The sequence below is a fragment of the Aristolochia californica genome, unplaced genomic scaffold, assembly GCF_029961685.1.
Source record: "Aristolochia californica isolate CCGP_79_NKW_82.1479 unplaced genomic scaffold, dmAriCali1.0.hap1 SCAF_1, whole genome shotgun sequence".
Lineage (NCBI taxonomy): Eukaryota > Viridiplantae > Streptophyta > Magnoliopsida > Piperales > Aristolochiaceae > Aristolochia > Aristolochia californica.
The window spans coordinates 51,871,146-51,888,621 of NW_027181770.1; the positions used below are offsets into that span (position 1 = coordinate 51,871,146).

General features: G+C 36.1%; 3 protein-coding genes across 8 annotated transcripts in view; 2 read left to right on the forward strand and 1 right to left on the reverse strand.

Annotated features, from left to right (window-relative positions):
* Positions 1–5,641: 5,641 nt before the first annotated feature.
* Positions 5,642–12,904, forward strand: LOC137950351 (uncharacterized). 3 transcript variants are annotated; one of them, XM_068796763.1, is made up of 14 exons: positions 5,642–5,721; positions 5,868–6,152; positions 6,590–6,828; positions 7,180–7,336; positions 7,515–7,592; positions 7,854–7,928; positions 9,012–9,131; positions 9,451–9,615; positions 9,932–10,454; positions 10,554–10,710; positions 10,849–10,958; positions 11,341–11,453; positions 11,915–12,275; positions 12,358–12,904. In XM_068796763.1, the coding sequence occupies exons 2-14, from the start codon at positions 5,883–5,885 to the stop codon at positions 12,681–12,683; spliced, it is 2,694 nt and encodes an 897-aa protein (XP_068652864.1). In that variant the 5' UTR covers positions 5,642–5,721; positions 5,868–5,882; the 3' UTR covers positions 12,684–12,904. The 3 variants fall into 3 exon arrangements, with proteins under 3 accessions (XP_068652864.1, XP_068652880.1, XP_068652873.1); XM_068796772.1 differs by having other exon boundaries at positions 5,662–5,721; positions 5,872–6,152; XM_068796779.1 differs by lacking the exon at positions 6,590–6,828 and having other exon boundaries at positions 5,868–5,938.
* A 1,079-nt stretch (positions 12,905–13,983) lies between these two features.
* LOC137950386 (GCN5-related N-acetyltransferase 4, chloroplastic-like) lies at positions 13,984–16,102 on the forward strand. Its single transcript, XM_068796832.1, has 3 exons — positions 13,984–14,276; positions 15,058–15,442; positions 15,775–16,102. Exons 1-3 carry the CDS (start codon positions 14,123–14,125, stop codon positions 16,070–16,072), a joined length of 837 nt encoding a protein of 278 aa, XP_068652933.1. The 5' UTR covers positions 13,984–14,122; the 3' UTR covers positions 16,073–16,102.
* Positions 16,103–16,110: 8 nt separating this feature from the next.
* LOC137950368 (uncharacterized) overlaps positions 16,111–17,476 on the reverse strand; it is a 48,718-nt gene continuing 47,352 nt past the window's right edge. For 2 of the 4 annotated variants that reach the window (XM_068796803.1, XM_068796792.1), the window contains exons 16-18: positions 17,354–17,450; positions 16,791–16,868; positions 16,111–16,697 (exon numbers count right to left, since the gene is read on the reverse strand). In XM_068796803.1, the coding sequence (XP_068652904.1) occupies positions 16,590–16,697; positions 16,791–16,868; positions 17,354–17,450 (283 nt within the window). In that variant the 3' untranslated portion in view covers positions 16,111–16,589. The remainder of the gene's footprint in view (positions 16,698–16,790; positions 16,869–17,353; positions 17,451–17,476) is intronic. The other 2 variants (XM_068796820.1, XM_068796812.1) reach the window with 1 other exon arrangement.

The following is a 17,476-nucleotide window of genomic DNA, read 5'->3' on the forward strand; positions in this document are numbered from 1 at the left end:
GAAGACATCAGGCCCATAACTTTTACATGATTGAAGAAACATACTCCCGTCTCTGTAAAAACACTAGGAAGAAAATGTAAGGAATGTTAGGTCCCGTGAGAAATAAACCTTGGGAGTGAATTTTGCTACAAAATTATATTCTTTTCATTTAGATTGTGTGTTTCCTCTCTTTTTTGTATTCTAATCTATAATTTAGATTTTATATTCAATGCTCATGCAAAAAAGATAAATAATACTATGTAGATACAAAGATTTATACAAATAATTTACTTTCAAGGTGTTTGTACTTTTAAATTTAATCACTATTTATGACATTTACATTAAACAACCACAAAGACCAATTGTAATACTACCCGTATGGGGCCTTATGCCATTCAATTGATTACGATTGGTTTACACTAAATATGGTCAAATAGATTTACAATTATCAATTAGGCTCTCCAATCTAAACTAGACACTCTTGTTGAAACCTACAAAGATATACACACTAAACTTCAAGTATAGGCCCACAAAAGGATTTTCAACAACTAATCAAACTATCTAGCTTGATCCCTCTTAAAGGGATTTCAGTAGCCAACTAAGCAACTAACTGTAGACCCAAGAGGGCTTATTAGCTACTACTCCTTCGCCACCAAGGTTTTTCTCAATAATCTAAGATGATGAATGGTTTTGCCTACAATACTTGCAATAGTTCCTTGTTTATAATTCAACACAAACAAAGACTGTTAATAGGCTCATTTTACAATACAAGCATAAATAAAAAGATGTACCCAATCCTATGTGCCCACATGATATAATATCACCGTAATAAGTTTTTTAATGTCTTTATTTTCAAATTTTAAATATAATAAAATTTGGATTGGTTTCGCAATGGGGACACGCTCAAAAGAGCAACTCAAAACAATTTTGATTTAAAATTCAAGCTCTTATGGATTTATTTGAACTATGAGATGATTTAAAAGCAAAGGTCCCTAGTTTAGATTTACTTCACCAAGTACAACCAATAAATTTTAAAGTAAGATTATGTTAGTACTTGGGTTTTTTAAACTTTGCCCAAGTGGTCAATCTATGCAAATGCCACTCTAAATTCTCTTTCTATCATAAATGATATGACTTCAAAGTAATGGTGAAAGGATACTAGGAAGGATTGTTCAAAGTAAATAAATATTTGAAAATAAAAATTTGGAAATACTTAGCTACTAGGAGAGTGATTTATCAAATCTTTAATTTTTTAACTCCAAAAAACAATTTCAAAGTGTAGGGATCTTTGCATGGAAGCCTTAGAAATCGAAGTCCATTGTTTGGGGCGAAAATAATTTAAATAAACAAATTGTGAATGTTAAAAAATTAAACCATTGAGTTCAACAAATTCTGAATTTCTTGTACAAATTCAGAGCTCCAAATAGTATTATATCTTTTATTGACTAGCATTGCTCTCCCCAAGTTCAATGTATGATTCTTTGACAATTGAGTTTTTTGTAAGCTTTCTTAAATTTATTTGCCCCTTTTGACATTATAAAAATCATATAGACATTACAATTAACTTTTTCTCCCCATTAAGGTTTTGAGACCAACACTCACTAATGGTTAACACAAATCTTAGGGCACACTTACGTTTTTAATGATTAATTTTTTTGCTTTAGTGTCATTTACAACTATAATTTTTGGTATCCATTCTTTGGGTAAGCTTCTTAGAGTTTTCTCTACGTTTTGTTTGTGAGTGAAAACTGTATCTAGAAGTGCTAAATTCTTGAGAATTCCATTGAATCTTTCACTCATACTCTCAATAGATTTAAGTAGTTTCTAAAGTTCTCATATTCATCTGTTAGGATATTTACCTCTACCTTTTTTACTTGTGTGGTACCCCTCATGGGTTATTACTTACCTCGAGCTTATCCTAAACTTCAATGGCACAAATTTCACGAATGACTCTAGACTGCTCCGTAACACTTAAGGAATACAAAAGAAAGTTTAATGCTTTGTGATTCATGGACACTTTTTTTTTTTCTCATTAGTAGCATATTTCCTTTGTAGTTTTTCTATCTCTTTGTCACCTTCCCATTCCATGGGGATATAAGGTCCTTGAGTTGTTATTTCTCAAAAATCAAACTCATATCCTGGAAGAAAGTGTTTCTTTCCATATTTCCAATATGAATAGTTAGTTCCATCAAATAAGCAAAGTTTTGTTACTTACATATCGTAACAAAGAATTTAGAAGAGTTACTTACTAACCATTTTTGGATATTTAACACTCAACATAAGGTTTAATCAGTCCTTAAAAGTATACTCGTTCTGATACCACTTATAAGGATAAACCTAGATTGGAGAGGGTTTTTTTTTATAGTGGTTTATAATTAATATTCAGATTTCTAATCCACTTGTAGTTACCTTTTTCATTATCATCAACCACACAACATCTACATCTTAGAGTCTCAAGAGACTCATTTACAATACCAACTCAAACATCTTGGGACTTATGGTCAACAACTTCTAGGTACATGCACCTAGACCTAATTCATGGAATGTTACTTCTAATAAGGTTCTACAATTTTTGATTGGTTTAGATGCAAATCAGACTTGTTTTTCTATTCAAAGCACATACGAATCTCTTTTTAAAGCAAATATGACAATAAAAAATGAAAGATTGGTTACACCAAGCCTAGGGTGAATTGACCAACAATTCAACAACATTAATAGAATGGATTTCAAAATCAAGACACTTGATAACTATAAAAAAATGCTAGTAATATGGAAGATTATTCAAAATTTTTATCAAATGATATAAAAATCAAGGTTAAAATTATTTAATCACGAAGAAATCACCTTTCAAAATTTAGAAAGAAAGTATCTAAATTAGATCTTAAAATCAATGCTCATAAATACTTAGTTTTCAATAGCAAACTCAGTCAAAAGTACTTCTTCTTGGCTCTTAATGGCACTAAGACTTTGAGAAATCACTTGGGAACTTTTAAATTCATGTGGGGGGAAGCATACATTAAACTTTGGTTCGAGTTAAATAAATATCACATGCTTCCCAATGTTAAAAGAACTAGCTGTTATGAGTGGATAAGGTTGACTTCGGCATGTTGTAAAAATAAGTGAAAAATATTCAAAAAATAATCAATAATCCTATTTTTGTTATCACTCATGTTGGTGTTGACCTAGGGTTGACTCCCATCTATATTTTAATGATAAGAAACTTAATAGTGTTTATAATTACAAATTTAGCATTTTAGATGCTTTTCCTTCAAGAAACACAACAAGGTCTTTGCAAATGAACTGACAAATGCATATCAAGACCTCAAAATCAAAGATGTGTCAAGTCACTTGAAGAAGTACCTACATGAAGAATGAAGACTTGAAGACTAGAATCAAATCAAGTAGATAAAACTCAAGAACTTTAGCCTTGTAAGAGAACAATCAACATGATTTCAATCCAAGGTAAAACAAGAGTTGTCAGAGCTTTAGGGCTAATATTTTTCAAAATATGTTTTTCCGATGCATATTAATGTTTTCAACTTGTTAAAAACCCTTAGGATCAATTTTATCATGCTTAGAAGCCTAGTTCAGAAAATAGGTGATTGACATGATTGATCATACTATTGGTAATGATTGATCATTGAGAGCACAAACTGGAAAATAATTTAGAGCATGATTGATCAATCTAGTTGGATTGATTGATCATCATCCAAAGTTGTGTTAGAATGAACCATAAAGCATGATTGATCATCCCCATCGGATTGATCCATTATACTTAGTCCCGCCATTGAAAAATATAAGGCATGATCGATCATACCTATTGTATTGATCGATTAGATAAAATTATGCCTTTAAGAGACATAAAACATGATCGATAAAACCTCTTATATTGATCGATCATACTTAGTTTTTCACAACCAGAGCTTCACTGCATAATCAAGTAATCGACAAGGATTCATCGATCGACTTATTTTTCTAAAGGCTTCAAAATTGCATTGATTGATCAACAAGCCCAAGGACAAAAAAAATATAGTCACTACACTTGATTGGTTGATCATACCTTTTCATTAATCGATCATTGTGTGTGTTAGCTTTTTGTAAATGGCTACAAAATGACTAGTTTGGCACAAATTCTTATAAATACCCCACCAAATGTGCTTTAGACATTTGATTGAGTATTTAACTTACAACTTTCACAACATTCAATCCACTTGAAATCAATTTCCAAATCCATTTTTGAGAGAGAAATTCTATTTATGGTAAATCTTTTGCATTCCTCTCAAAAACTTTGTGCATCCTAGTTAATTCAAGCTCCTATTCACTCTTTGTTGTGCTCAAAGTTTGAAGAATTAAATCTCGGTAGGAGAAGATTGATTCTCCCTTATGCAAAAAGTGTTCCTTTCATTTGTGTATTTTTGTTCTTTATTTTATAGGTTCATCTAGAATTGGAAATCTAGATAGAAAGGTTTGCTAGAGCTATAATCTAGGCATACAATCTCAAGGGAGATTTGTAAAAATCATGTACTAAGCATTATATGTAGCCTAAAAGAGAGCCAAAATATCTTTTGTGTAATTTTCTAACTAATAAAGCTTATTAGTAGAATTTTTTAAGCAAAAGTTTTTGGACGGTAATACCAATGGGAGAACACAAACAACAAAAATTGTTTGTATTCAAATCTTGTTGTATGTGTATGTTCATTTTATTTTTGCCTTAATTTTCATTTGAGTACCAAAATTTAAATTGTAATATCTTAATTCACCTACTCCAGTGAAACCTTTTGAATCAACCTTTGTTATTATGAGAATCTGAAATTCTACACTATGGGGTCAACTCCAATGTAGGGGTCGAACCCTTTGATACCAATGGTCAAATTTGCGATCGAATCCTTCTTTTGTGCACTTGAATCCATCTTTAGTTTTTTATAGGGGCTGATTCCATTTGGCAAGGGTCAACTCCACCTCTTCCCTTTTTCTTTATGACGAGGTTGAGTCCAACTCTTCATTTTCCTTTAAGACGGGGTCGACTCCTTTATGGGTTCGACTCACAAGTATATGTAGCACATGGGTCGATGTCGGTTAACAAATCAATTCTTACTGTAAGTAGATGTCTACACCATGTTCCATTTTTTGCTTGTTGGAAGGGGTCGGCTCTATCAGGGTGGGATCGACTCCATTTTTAATTCAAAACCTACTATTAGTTGGATTCAACTCCAATGGTGGTTGTGTACAACACATGGAATTGATTCCACTTGTAAGGGGTCTAGCCCACTTTCGAAAATGACTTTTGTGTCAATGTTATTTTGCATAAATTTCACTTATAAATTTTAGTTATATAACTTAGCTTGTTATCAACAAAATATCGGTTAATAGTGGAACCTTTTATCCCAATTCCCATAAGTAAGGAGCTGCCAAGAGACATAGATGTCTAGCCCATGATTTTAGGTATGCGCCCTTTCCCATTTTTCTATTGGCACTAGTACCCCTACACGAGTTAATTTTTCCTCTCTACTCGAACCGTTTCGGAGAACACATTAAACGATAACTTAGACGTAACCAATATACCGAGACCGATACGTATCGGATATTAGGCAGCCCGATACGCACAGATTTATTAGACGGCCTACCAAGGCTGGCGGGGTCTTTTACTCTCTGTTGTTTATTGCTTTCTCTCTCCTCTGAAATTTTGTCCAACCCCCGCGGCAAAGCATTCCTGATCGTGCTTCTGATCTTTTGCTCGATACTGTCAGTTCTAATTTGTTTTCTTAGCTTTAGTAAAATCTTACTTTCGCTGTTTCTTCTCTTCTCTATTTCCTCTCGGCTTCACTCATCTCGAAATGAGACAGCGGACACCATAGATAGAGATTGATAGTTGTTTCGGTTTTGACCAGGAAGTTTGAGTCTTAATGGAGCGGGGAGTGGAGAATTCATCGACTGACGATCATGACCGGAAGCCAAAGAGGTCAGCTTTTCTATGGCTGGCCTTACTTGTAGTCCTTGTCAATTCTTCGTGGGCAGTCTATCACTTTCAGTTCGAGAGGCTCCCAATGCCTCTAAAAGCTGAGCATGTCGGTAAAAGGGGTTTCTCGGAGGCGTCTGCCTTGGAACATGTTAAGTCCTTGACGAAATTGGGTCCTCATCCTGTTGGTTCCGACGCTCTCGATCTCGCATTGCAGGTTGGCGTTTTGTGTGATTGTTTCTCTAAAGTATCGTATTCTAGATTTGTATGTGAACTTTTTTAAGGTAAAAAAGAAGAAGTTATTATAGCATTCGCATATACGCAGATAAGTTCGTTTTCTTCTGAAAGTTGAGTATTACTGCCGTTTCTGCGCTTGTACTTTATCTCTTGAAATATAAGACAGTCTCGACTACTTTTTCTCACACTCCGATTATCATTACTATCGTTTTCATTGCTATGTGAGGTTCTCATATTTTTGTTGACTGCTGCTTATTCTGGATATCGAGAAATGGACGCAGCGCAACCTAATGAATAAACACTGATTTTGGAACTGTCTTCCGAAACATCTTTGCTACTTCCATTTTTGCTTACCAAAGCATTTCTGTTGTTTAACAAATTGGTTGTGCTCTTGATCTTGGCTTCTTTTCCGTACAGCATGTGCTAGCTGCGGCGGAGGATATAAAGAGAACGGCTCATTGGGATGTCAATGTTGAAGTGGATTTCTTCCACTCAAAGAATGGTGCAAACACTCTTGTTGGTGGACTCTTTAAAGGGAAAACACTTGTCTATTCGGATCTGAAACATGTAGTCATGAGAATTTCTCCAAAATATCTCTCTGAAGCAGAAGAAAATGCTATCCTAGTTTCTTCTCATATTGACACTGTTTTCTCTGCGTAAGCTCCTCTGGTACTGTATCCTATGGACCAAAAGATTCTTCTGGTGTAGGTGTCATATGCTTGGTACTAGAGCATTTTAGAGAATAAAGAAAAGACAAAAGAACGAAGAAAAGAAGTAGCTTCTAGTACACAGCTTAAATTTTTTATGTATGTTTACTAGCTCTTTCTAGCAATTTAAATTTTCTGTTCCTCAAGATTCTCTTCAGGGGCATTTAAAATTTTTGGCAGGCCGGGCAAACAACTTTCAGATTAGAGAACATTCTATTCTGAGCAAATTACGAGTTTGTCCCTAATGTAAGTTGTCAATAGCAATTCTGAGTTTCTAGTAATCTTTTTTATGATTTCCAGGGAAGGGGCTGGTGACTGCAGTTCATGTGTTGCTGTTATGCTAGAGCTGGCTCGAGGAGTTTCTCATTGGGCCTTTGGATTTAGGAATTCTGTTGTTTTTCTTTTCAACACTGGTGAAGAAGAAGGTCTAAATGGTGCTCATAGCTTTATCACGCAGGTTTGGAGCATTCATTTGCAATTATTAGGTGTTAATTATCTTGGCATCAGGAATTTGAGTTGTTATATCCATTCATCTTGGTATTTTTCAAATTTATTGATCTTTCAGCTCTGATAACCAGCTTGCACAATCAAATGTTACTTGTAAATGTAAGACAACTGTTCCATTATGTATGCAGCATCCCTGGCGAAGTACAATTCGCGTTGCGGTTGATTTAGAAGCAATGGGTATTGGAGGAAAGTCCAGCATTTTTCAGGTCTACCCTCTTTCTTTCTTTTTCTTTTTTTCAGTAGAAGTTTGAATTATAAAATATGTAGTGATAAAAATTAACTGTTACCATTATACACTGATCACCTGTGCTTGCACTGTCCACTGCACACCTAAAATTGTAATACATCCCCGAACTATCTAACCCTTTGGATGTGACTTTTATATAAACTTTCTTAAGCAGCGAATCTTAATGATTTATCTTGATTATTACCTGTAAGTTTTACAGTTTCTTATTGCATGATGACAGGCTGGTCCAGATCCTTGGGCTCTAGAAAATTTTGCCAAGGTGGCCAAGTATCCATCAGGGACAATCATTTCACAGGTTTTTTTTTTTCTTTTCTCACTATTTTCTCAGTGCTAGGTTTCTTCTTGCAATGGATGTAAAGAAAAAAAAAAAAATTCTTCTTGCTGTAACAATGACATTTATTATTAATGATTCAGCAGAGTCTGAGCAATATATATATATATATATATATATTTGAAATAGCTGAGTTATATTAATGTTATGGTCCTAGCATAGTTGGATCAAGGTCATGATGGTAACAGACAAATAATAATGGGTTTCTGGAATCTTGAAAACCATAGTTGTGAGTCCTGAAAATCAATGCTCTAATACTATGTTGATTTTTAGGACTCTATGGATTATATAATGGAGAAAAGGTGAGAAGACACATTGGGGAGAAAACAGGAAGAATAATGAGGTTAAGAACTTTTTTCCAAACCCTCCCCCTTAAGGTCTATTTATAAATGAATAAAAGTACGATATTATAATTATGCCATTCACCCTAGTAAGAGTGAAGAAGGGACAAGAAACATAAACTAATTACATCAGTGTCACCCTAATTACATAATATCTTCCAACAGAAAAGTTCAGTATAGAGGTGTGAATGCTAAGGAAGCAACTGGTATTGGGACATAAAAGAAAGAAAAAGAAAAAATACGAACCTAAACCACTTAGAGATGATAAATTTGAAAAGGATCACATGATTGTGGGTTGACTGAGTCAACTCAAAAACTCACTCTGGTACCATGTTGAATTTCTAAAAAAGATAAATACTTCACTGACTTCTTGTTATGTGAGTATAATTAACCTTTATTTATAATAGAGGAAACAAGTAGAATCCAATTACAATTAAATTACCCTTGTCCCAATTACACCCTAAGTGAAACACTAAAAGATAAGTCCTAGAGCAATTGAACTACTGAACATAAATAGAATGACTAACATAACTAAAACATCTTTAACTGAGACTTTCCTGTGAGATCTCTTCCTGTGAGATTCCTCTAAGACTCCACATATTAATTTTTGCTTTATGCCTTTGAAACATCTACTCACTTTAATTTTGTTATATGCATTCAAATTGTAAATTTTTTATGGGAACAACTAAATTTCATAGTACTGCAGGATCTATTCCTTTCTGGAGCAATTAAATCTGCAACAGATTTCCAAGTGTACAAAGAAGTCGCTGGTATTTCAGGACTGGACTTTGCATATATGGATTCTACTGCTGTTTATCACACTAAGGTTGTATTTGCATTTGAAAACATATCTTAATTATCAATGTAGTCATTGGCTATCTGGAATTGTGAATTTTCATCTGGATAAGTAGAATTCCTATGCCTATATGTCAGAATACTTGTATGTGGACAATTTTTTTGGTTTTAATGGAAAATCATGCTTGATTTGGGTAAGCTGGCAAACAAGTAATCTACATTATCAGCTGTGCTGAGATGTACTTAATCCTTTCCCAACAAAGTTCATGTTAAATTTCGCTTCTGTTTGATTTGGTTTTTCAGTTATAGGTATTTAATTTGATTCACTAATAATTGCTTCGTTTTTACAGAACGACAAATTACAATTAATGAAGCCAGGCTCACTTCAGCACCTTGGAGAAAATATGCTTGCCTTTCTGCGTCAGGCTGCTACCTCATCAATTCCCCTAACTGGGCTGACAAAAGAATCAAAAGAAGATGGAGACCTGGATCAGTCAGTTTATTTTGATGTTCTGGTAATTTGAGTTAAAAACATCAAGATGGAACTATCTTGTGTTCTCTTAACTGTCCATTTCTTTGTTAGTGCTAGTTTCTCGAATTGCATAGGGTAGGCATGAAAAAAGATTTCCCATTTACAAACCTGGATGTGGCTGTTAAGATAAGGCCTAATCCCCCACAATCATAAATTTATCCTCAAGTCGGTTTGACCTCTCTAGGGAGCTTGCATGAAGATACTTGCCCAGTCTTCTAAACCATGATGTCTTGTTCATTTTTTCCATCTGCTAACCAAGTACTTTTTCCTTTACTGATTTATCATGAAATTTTTGACAGGGCAGTTACATGGTTGTGTACCGGCAACATCTTGCGCGCATGCTTCAGAACTCAGTCATAATGCAGGCAATTTTAATTTGGGCTATGTCATTGCTCGTGGGTGGCTACCCAGCTGCTATATCTTTAGGCCTTTCCCTGTTTAGTCTCCTGCTGATGTGGATATTTTCACTCAGTTTTTCTGTTTTAGTTGCATTTGTTTTACCCCATTTTTCATCTCCAGCCCCATATGCCTCGTACCCATGGCTAGTTGTTGGTTTATTTGGTGCACCTGCACTCCTCGGGGCATTTTCTGGTCAGCACTTGGGGTACCTTATGCTTCTAAAGTATTTATCAGGCATTGCTGCCAAACGTGCACCCAGACAGCCACCTTCTATTCAAGCTGATTTAATTCGTTGGGAAACTGAAAGGTGGATTTTTAAATCTGGTTTTCTTCAGTGGCTTATTATTCTGATTGTTGGCAATTTTTACAAGGTTGGTTCAACTTATGTAGCTCTTCTATGGCTGATTTCACCTGCTTTTGCTTGTAAGTTGGCATTCATAATCACCATCACAACGTTTCTACTCAACTCTGATTGAGGATTTTGATTGCTCATCAGTGGTTCTATTACTATGTAAATCGCAGATGGATTAATGGAAGCAACATTATCTCCTGCCAGATCACCAAAGCAGCTTAAGATTGTTACTTTAGTGTTTGGTCTGGCTGTGCCAGTCCTAGTTTCTACTGGATTTTTCATCCGGCTGATGGGGATAATCATTGGAACGTTTGTTCGATTTGAAAGGTGATGTGTCTGACTTTAAAATTTTTGTTATCTATTTACACATTTACCTTAGGTGTGCGACTATGTTTGTATTGGCTCCCATAGTGCTTCTGGCATTTATACAATTTGAACATATCTAATTTGTTACTGTGACCACAGGAGCCCTGGTACTACTCCAGAGTGGCTAGGGAACGTCGTAGTTGCCGGATGCACTGCCACTATTGTTTGTCTTACATTGGTGTATCTTCTGTCATATGCACATGTCTCAGGTTGCTGTTCTATCTTAAAACTACATTAACAACTTCACATCACATTGTTCTTTATGCATGGTCTTCTGGCCCTCATATATGGTCTTCTAGAGGAACAATTTTCTTCTGGAAGAGCAAAAGAGTTACACAAGGTAGGCATTGTTATCAGTAGTTTGAAGGTGAGTGATTATGTGCAGATTGTACCCTGGCAATAAAATCAAGATCCAGAATATGAGGGCCAAGCATTTTATGTGACTGTTATATGACTGTATGGACATTGGGAAGAGTGGATCCATTTGAATTTTTTACTATTAATTAAAGACCATGTCTTTTCTCTGGATCGTCTTTGGAATGGACTTCCTATTACTGTGCAGAGTTGACTGTTTTGTCTTATCTATTGTAGGTAATAAAAAGTCAATTTTCCTTTCCATTTTTGTGTTCTTTGGCCTGACATTAGCAGCAGTTGGGTTTGGCATCTTCTTCCCCTTTGGAGACAATGTTGCCAGAGCTGTAAATGTAAGTAGCTTCAAGCACGAAAAATTTAATTAGTGCTTCCTCTTTGTTATCTAAGATTGGAAAGATCCTGTATTTATTACTTGGAAAGAGGCCTCCTAACTTCAGCTAGTCATTGTGGGATGGAACTGGAACTGAACTCAATTTTAACACAATATCAGAGCAAGTACTTGCATGTAGGCCTCTACCCTAAAGTTATAAACATGTTGGAACGACATAGAAGTCCCACTTGTTAGGGGGAATCGTAGAATAGACCCACATAGATATGAGATTGGAAAGATTTTGTACTTATTACTTGATAGAGGAGATTTCTTCACTTTGGCTAGCCATTTTGAGATTTACCTGACGCAACTTGAACTCCTTTTCTTACTGTTTGTTTGGCTTTGTGCTTTAGATTGAGCAAGTATTTCAAGTATTTCAATGGGGCAAAGTAACTTATTTGAATGTGATTTTGTGTATCCTAGGTTGTGCATGTTGTGGAGACAACAGGAGGTTATGGTGAAAAACAAAATCTAGTTTCATATGTTTCTTTGTCTTCCATGACACCTGGAAAGCTAACAAAAGAAGCTGAAATTATGAAAGATGAAGGGTTTGTCTGTGGTGATAACCAGACAATTGATATGGTGACATTTACCGTCAAATATGGTTGCCAGACTTTTGATGATGTAGGTGGTGGCTGGAGCGAATCCGAAATTCCAACACTAGTAGTGGAGAGTGATTCAAACATAGATACAAGGACCACAGTAGTTTCGTTTAATACTCAAAGTTCAAGTCGGTGGTCCCTTGCAGTAAATACCAAAGAAATTGAAGACTTCAAGTTAGAAGGTGAAAATTGACTCACGCACTCTATTACTAGATCTTCACTTGTTTGTGTTGTTTTCATCTGAATGTTATTTTGTTTATACAGGAGACAATGAGGAAATGGTTCCATTTGGCACAAAAAGCAATGTATCGGGGTGGCATATTATTCAATTTTCAGGTGGCAAGGATGCACCAAAGAGATTCAAAATGACCCTCTTCTGGTTCAAAAAGTCTACCAATTCATCAAATGAGAATGGTAAACAGCAATATCTTGACCCCAATTTGCTATTGAAATTAAGGACGGATGTGAACAGAGTCACTCCAAAAACTGCAAGAGTTCTGGAAAAGCTTCCTTCTTGGTGTTCTCTTTTCGGTAAATCAACTTCTCCATTCACATTAGCTTTCTTAACTAGTCTACCTGTCGCATTTTAGATCTTGGATGCATAAGATGACACCTAGCTGCTAGACTTCACATCCTAATCTATACGTATTAGTTGTGTCTTTTAGATAGATTCTTCTTTTCAGTTCTCAGAAAGCATTTGGTGAATAAAGATGTAAAACATATTCGTCCTGAATTTATGACATGTTATACAGTTATTACATGGCTGTCTTTTTAAATGCACCAAGTGCACATATCTAAAGCTAATTCCATTTTGGTGGCCGGCATGCAAGACCACCTTTGAGGTGATTTTAGAGCCAATCTCATGAGCAACTTCAGGGGAAGTTAGCAGTGAATGTTATCAGCGTTTGAGACTTTTTCTTCTTCCCACTGGAGCACATTACCCTTTTATGTACTCTAAAAGCATGGAAATTTTCTAAAGGAATCAAATTGAGACCCAGATCCGGGTAGTTAAATTGAAATGGAAATGTTGAATGTAAGCAACTTTTTCTACCTAACCCAGTTGGAGTTCATGGACAAAGCCAACATTGCTGTTCCACTCTCCAGCACACAGCTACTGACAAAAAAGTAAACCAAATTTTGAAATAAAAGAAGACTGATAGAGTTTGAAATGTGTTGCCAAACTATTTTGAAGTAAAACCTAAATTAGGGTCATGAAGGAAGTCCTGCAGTTCCAGCCTAAACAATTTATCCCTCCCTCTATACCCTCACTTTAGAACCAACCAACTTACGAAACATTTTAATTCATCTTGGGAAGGTTTTGTTTTTGTTTCTTTTTTATTAAATTTTTTACTTCTGAAAATATTTTTCTATCTGATCAAAATTTCTTAGCATTTTATAACAGTTTTAAGGGATAATTTTTATTCTAATTACTCTTATCTCTAAAAAGAAAAAAAAATGATTTTCCTATTGTTTCAGAAAGAAACAATGGAAAAGATACCTTCCATAAATCAGGACAAAAATAAGCTTTCATCTCCAAGATATCAAGAGACTAAGGGCTAATTCTAGCCTCCCATCCGGCCCTGATTGAATTTGGGTACCCTTTTGTATATTATATTTACAATAATCGATTAAATCATAAATTAAAATATTTCACTTTTTGTATTAGGTGAAGGAGAGATTTTTTTTTTTTTAAAAAATATGTCATCCAATCCAAAATAGGGTATGTGAAGAACGTAAAATTTAATGTAAATAATTAGAAAAGCCATGTAACTAGAACTCTATTCCAATTCAAACCCATCTAAAAGAGTCTCCATCCAAATTGGCCTCTTAAGATAAATTAAACCATGAGCTAACAGAATGGAGTGCGAGTAAAATCCGTTTTCCCTCTAATGAGAATTTAAATAACTTCCTCTTGTAGGAATTAACTAATTTGCCCGAGCATTAATTGTGGTATGCCACGAGTGGTGGAAATGCAGTAGAAGAGACTGGCACTGCAATCTTCCTCACTTGTAAAAATCTGCAACCGGAAATGCGAACGGTCTCCTTCAGCTCCCCTTCTCTCTCTCCTGCCACTAATCTTAAAGCAAGTCTCGATTTCAGGAAATTATCGTTTCCAGCTAGGATTTCCGGCACCAAGGTGGAAGAAAGCTCTCGACCCACCCGTGGCAATTCCACCAAAGCAGGTTAGCTACTCGTCTGTATTTCTGGGTCTTTCTGTTTCCATTTTCAGACTCCGGTTCCCATATTTTTAATTCTGGAAGGGGCTTTTGATTGAGTACCCTGGACTACAGTCGTGAAATTCGAGTTGCTTCTTTCAATTTTCATTTTTTTTTTTTCAAAAAGATTGATCATACAGAACGGCAGTTTTTGAAAGAAGCAACTCGAATTTTGAGGGAATTCGCCAATTTACTGTCGTTGCGAAAGAAAGAGCTCTCTTTTGAGTGGCGGATTTCGCGGTATGAGAGAATTCTGTAGAAAATGAACAATAACTCTGTAGAGACAAGTTTCATGTGCCATATTAAATTGCAACTGGGTGGCCAGGATATTCGGAGATGTGCCTGTTATGGTCTTGTCTGATTCACGATGGATTATATAAAATGGGAAGTGGAAATGGGCATTCACATGTGGGACATGGGTGGGTAGGTTAGTTCAGAGGAATCTGAACTCTTGAAAGTTAAAGCATATCATGTTGTTCTCTGGAATAATTCCTTATCAGTTAAATGGCAGATACAAGCATACTTTCAAGCTTTTGTGATGAACAGCTTTATGTTTTGTTAAACTGGTTGAATTTGAAACCTTGATAACTTCCTAGATTTCTTACTCTGATTAAGCTTAAATTCTGCTTTGCCACATTTGTATCTGGAGGTTATAGGGTTCACAACAGTCGGTTTTTTTTCTTTCTTGAAACTTTCCATACCTCCTAAGTCATCAATTCCTTTCTTCCTCCTATCTTTGCTTCTCCAGGTGTTTTCAGAACGAGTGAAACCATTGAATTGTTTCCATCCATGTATCCTGATGTTGTAGTGAGAGAGGCAAGGGTAGAGGACAGCTGGGAAGTGGCTGAGACACATTGCAGCTGCTTCTTCCCAGACTACTCTTTTCCTTTAGATTTGGCGCTCAGGATTAATCGGTTTATGGGGTTGTTAGCGGGATTCTCTGTACCAGATGGATGTATGAGAGCATGTCTTGTTGCTATTGCTGGTACTTCAGCAGATGGTAATGCTTTCTCCAGAAATGAATGTGTCAAATTTGGAGACCTTGGCTTCAATAGAGGATATGTAGCAGGGATATTAACAGTTGATACTGTAGCTGACTTCCTTCCACGGAAAGGACCACTTCGACATAGAAGGTGATCTCAAACTGCCAAGTAATTCTCTTTCTGAGACGACTTTTGTTTTCAATTATTGTAGGTTCTGCACTTGGGCCCTGTTAGTACACTCTGAAAGTGAAGCACTGCATCTCATTCCTCCATGATTACAATACTAGTCTTTTATCCATCTTAGTGTTTGCTTTCTAACTTATTGTGGCCTCTTTTGGAGAGTTGAAGTTTTCAAAACATCTACTGGAAGAAATTCTGTGGCAAGAAATGATTAGACAGCCAGTTTTCTGAGATAAAGTAATGAAGAGAATCATTCACTGTTAAGATATATTTACTGATATTTAAAAAGTGAAATCCCTCAGGACTGGAATTGCATATATATCAAATGTTGCAGTTCGGCAGCAGGATCGACGAAAGGGAATTGCAAAAAGGCTTGTTGCAAAGGCAGAGGCACTGGCAAGGAGTTGGGATTGTCGTGCCATTGCACTGCACTGTGATGCGAAGGATCCTGGAGCAACACAATTGTATCTTGGCCAGGGTTTCAAATGCATCAAGGTCCCAGAACGAGCCAAGTGGCCACAACCCAAAACGTCTCCGGGCATTCGGTTCAACTTCATGATGAAGTTACTCTCATCTGGCGTCAACAATAATCTCATTTGATTCACAAATTAGTGAAGGTGCCAGTAAGAATGTATTATATTTATATGTGGATTTTTATTTTGCATCATTTGGTTCATTACTTAACACTTCACATCCCAAAACACATCCTATCTGGACTCGATTTCTGCCAAGTTCTATATAAATCGAAAAACACAACCTAGAGATTATTTTTGCCTGGAGGTACATGAAAGGAGGAATTGTTTTGATGGTAACGCTTAATGGTTGAATCTATCCACTTCATGCATCTCTCCTTCCAACAAGTTCGCTGCAGGCTCAGTCAGCCTCCCAGCCATTGATCTGCAAGCGGTTCTGCTGTTGGTTATTAACAAACTCAAGACAAGAACCTGCAACTCGGACAGAGAAGAAAAAAAAAGAGAGATCTTTGTCACAGGAAAAAATCAGCTGATTTTTTCCCTTTTGGGTCTCAAAGTAGACATTTCCTCACTTCAATTACACGGGAGCTAAAAACATGCCAGATGAAAAAGATGTATATACAGCTCCCGAATAACACATGACATCACGGTTGCACAAATTTGCCCAGTGCTGACGTGTCAAGAGCAGAAAATTCTCTAACTGCTGCTTGCACTGCAAGTCCAAGCTTCACAGCGTCCTCTTGACTAGATGCCTGCAACAAGTGGTTTATAATTTGATGACTTATGTTCTGTTTGCATCCTTAGATCTCTTAATAGGTGAAGAGAACAGGCTAGGAGTGTACTACCTCAATGTTAAGGGGCAGAACAGGGTCATGGAGTGACAGTCGCAAAAGGAACCATCCACCGTGGCCAGATACACGGACCTATGCTCAAGAAAGGAAAATCGATTAGTATCATTTGCCAGAATGAGAAAAGATGCAAACATTGACACAATTTTGTACAGTCATTTGTTACACTGACAGCACCCTCAATTGATTTTACGTGAAGAATTATACAACAGGAAAAAATAAATGTCTACCATCAATCCCTACCAGGCTCAAGAGAAAGATACTTAAAAGCTTCTGTTTAGCTAGAGAAAACGGCACAAAAGACGACAAACTGATAAAGAAGCATCGTCCATCAGGGATACCTAAAACATCTTACTCCACTTCCTTCTCTGTCATTGTTACTTGGAACCAAACAGGACCTAGATGTTTAAAATGGAAAAAAAATCATGACAAACAGAGATTTTTTCATCCATTTATATCAAGACGAGAACATTGAAACGTCCTCTCCGGCTGAATAGACGGTATCCACACAACGTAGCATAAAATTTGCCATGCTTGCTAGAAAATACTAAAGGACTTACTCCTTCATAGTTGATAGTTGCTTTTTGCAACTTGGGGTCCATGCTTGCCACGTTCTCCAAGTGTTTCAGCACTGCTTCTCCATAGTCTCGAAAGGAACTGCAGGCAAGATAATTTCATACAAG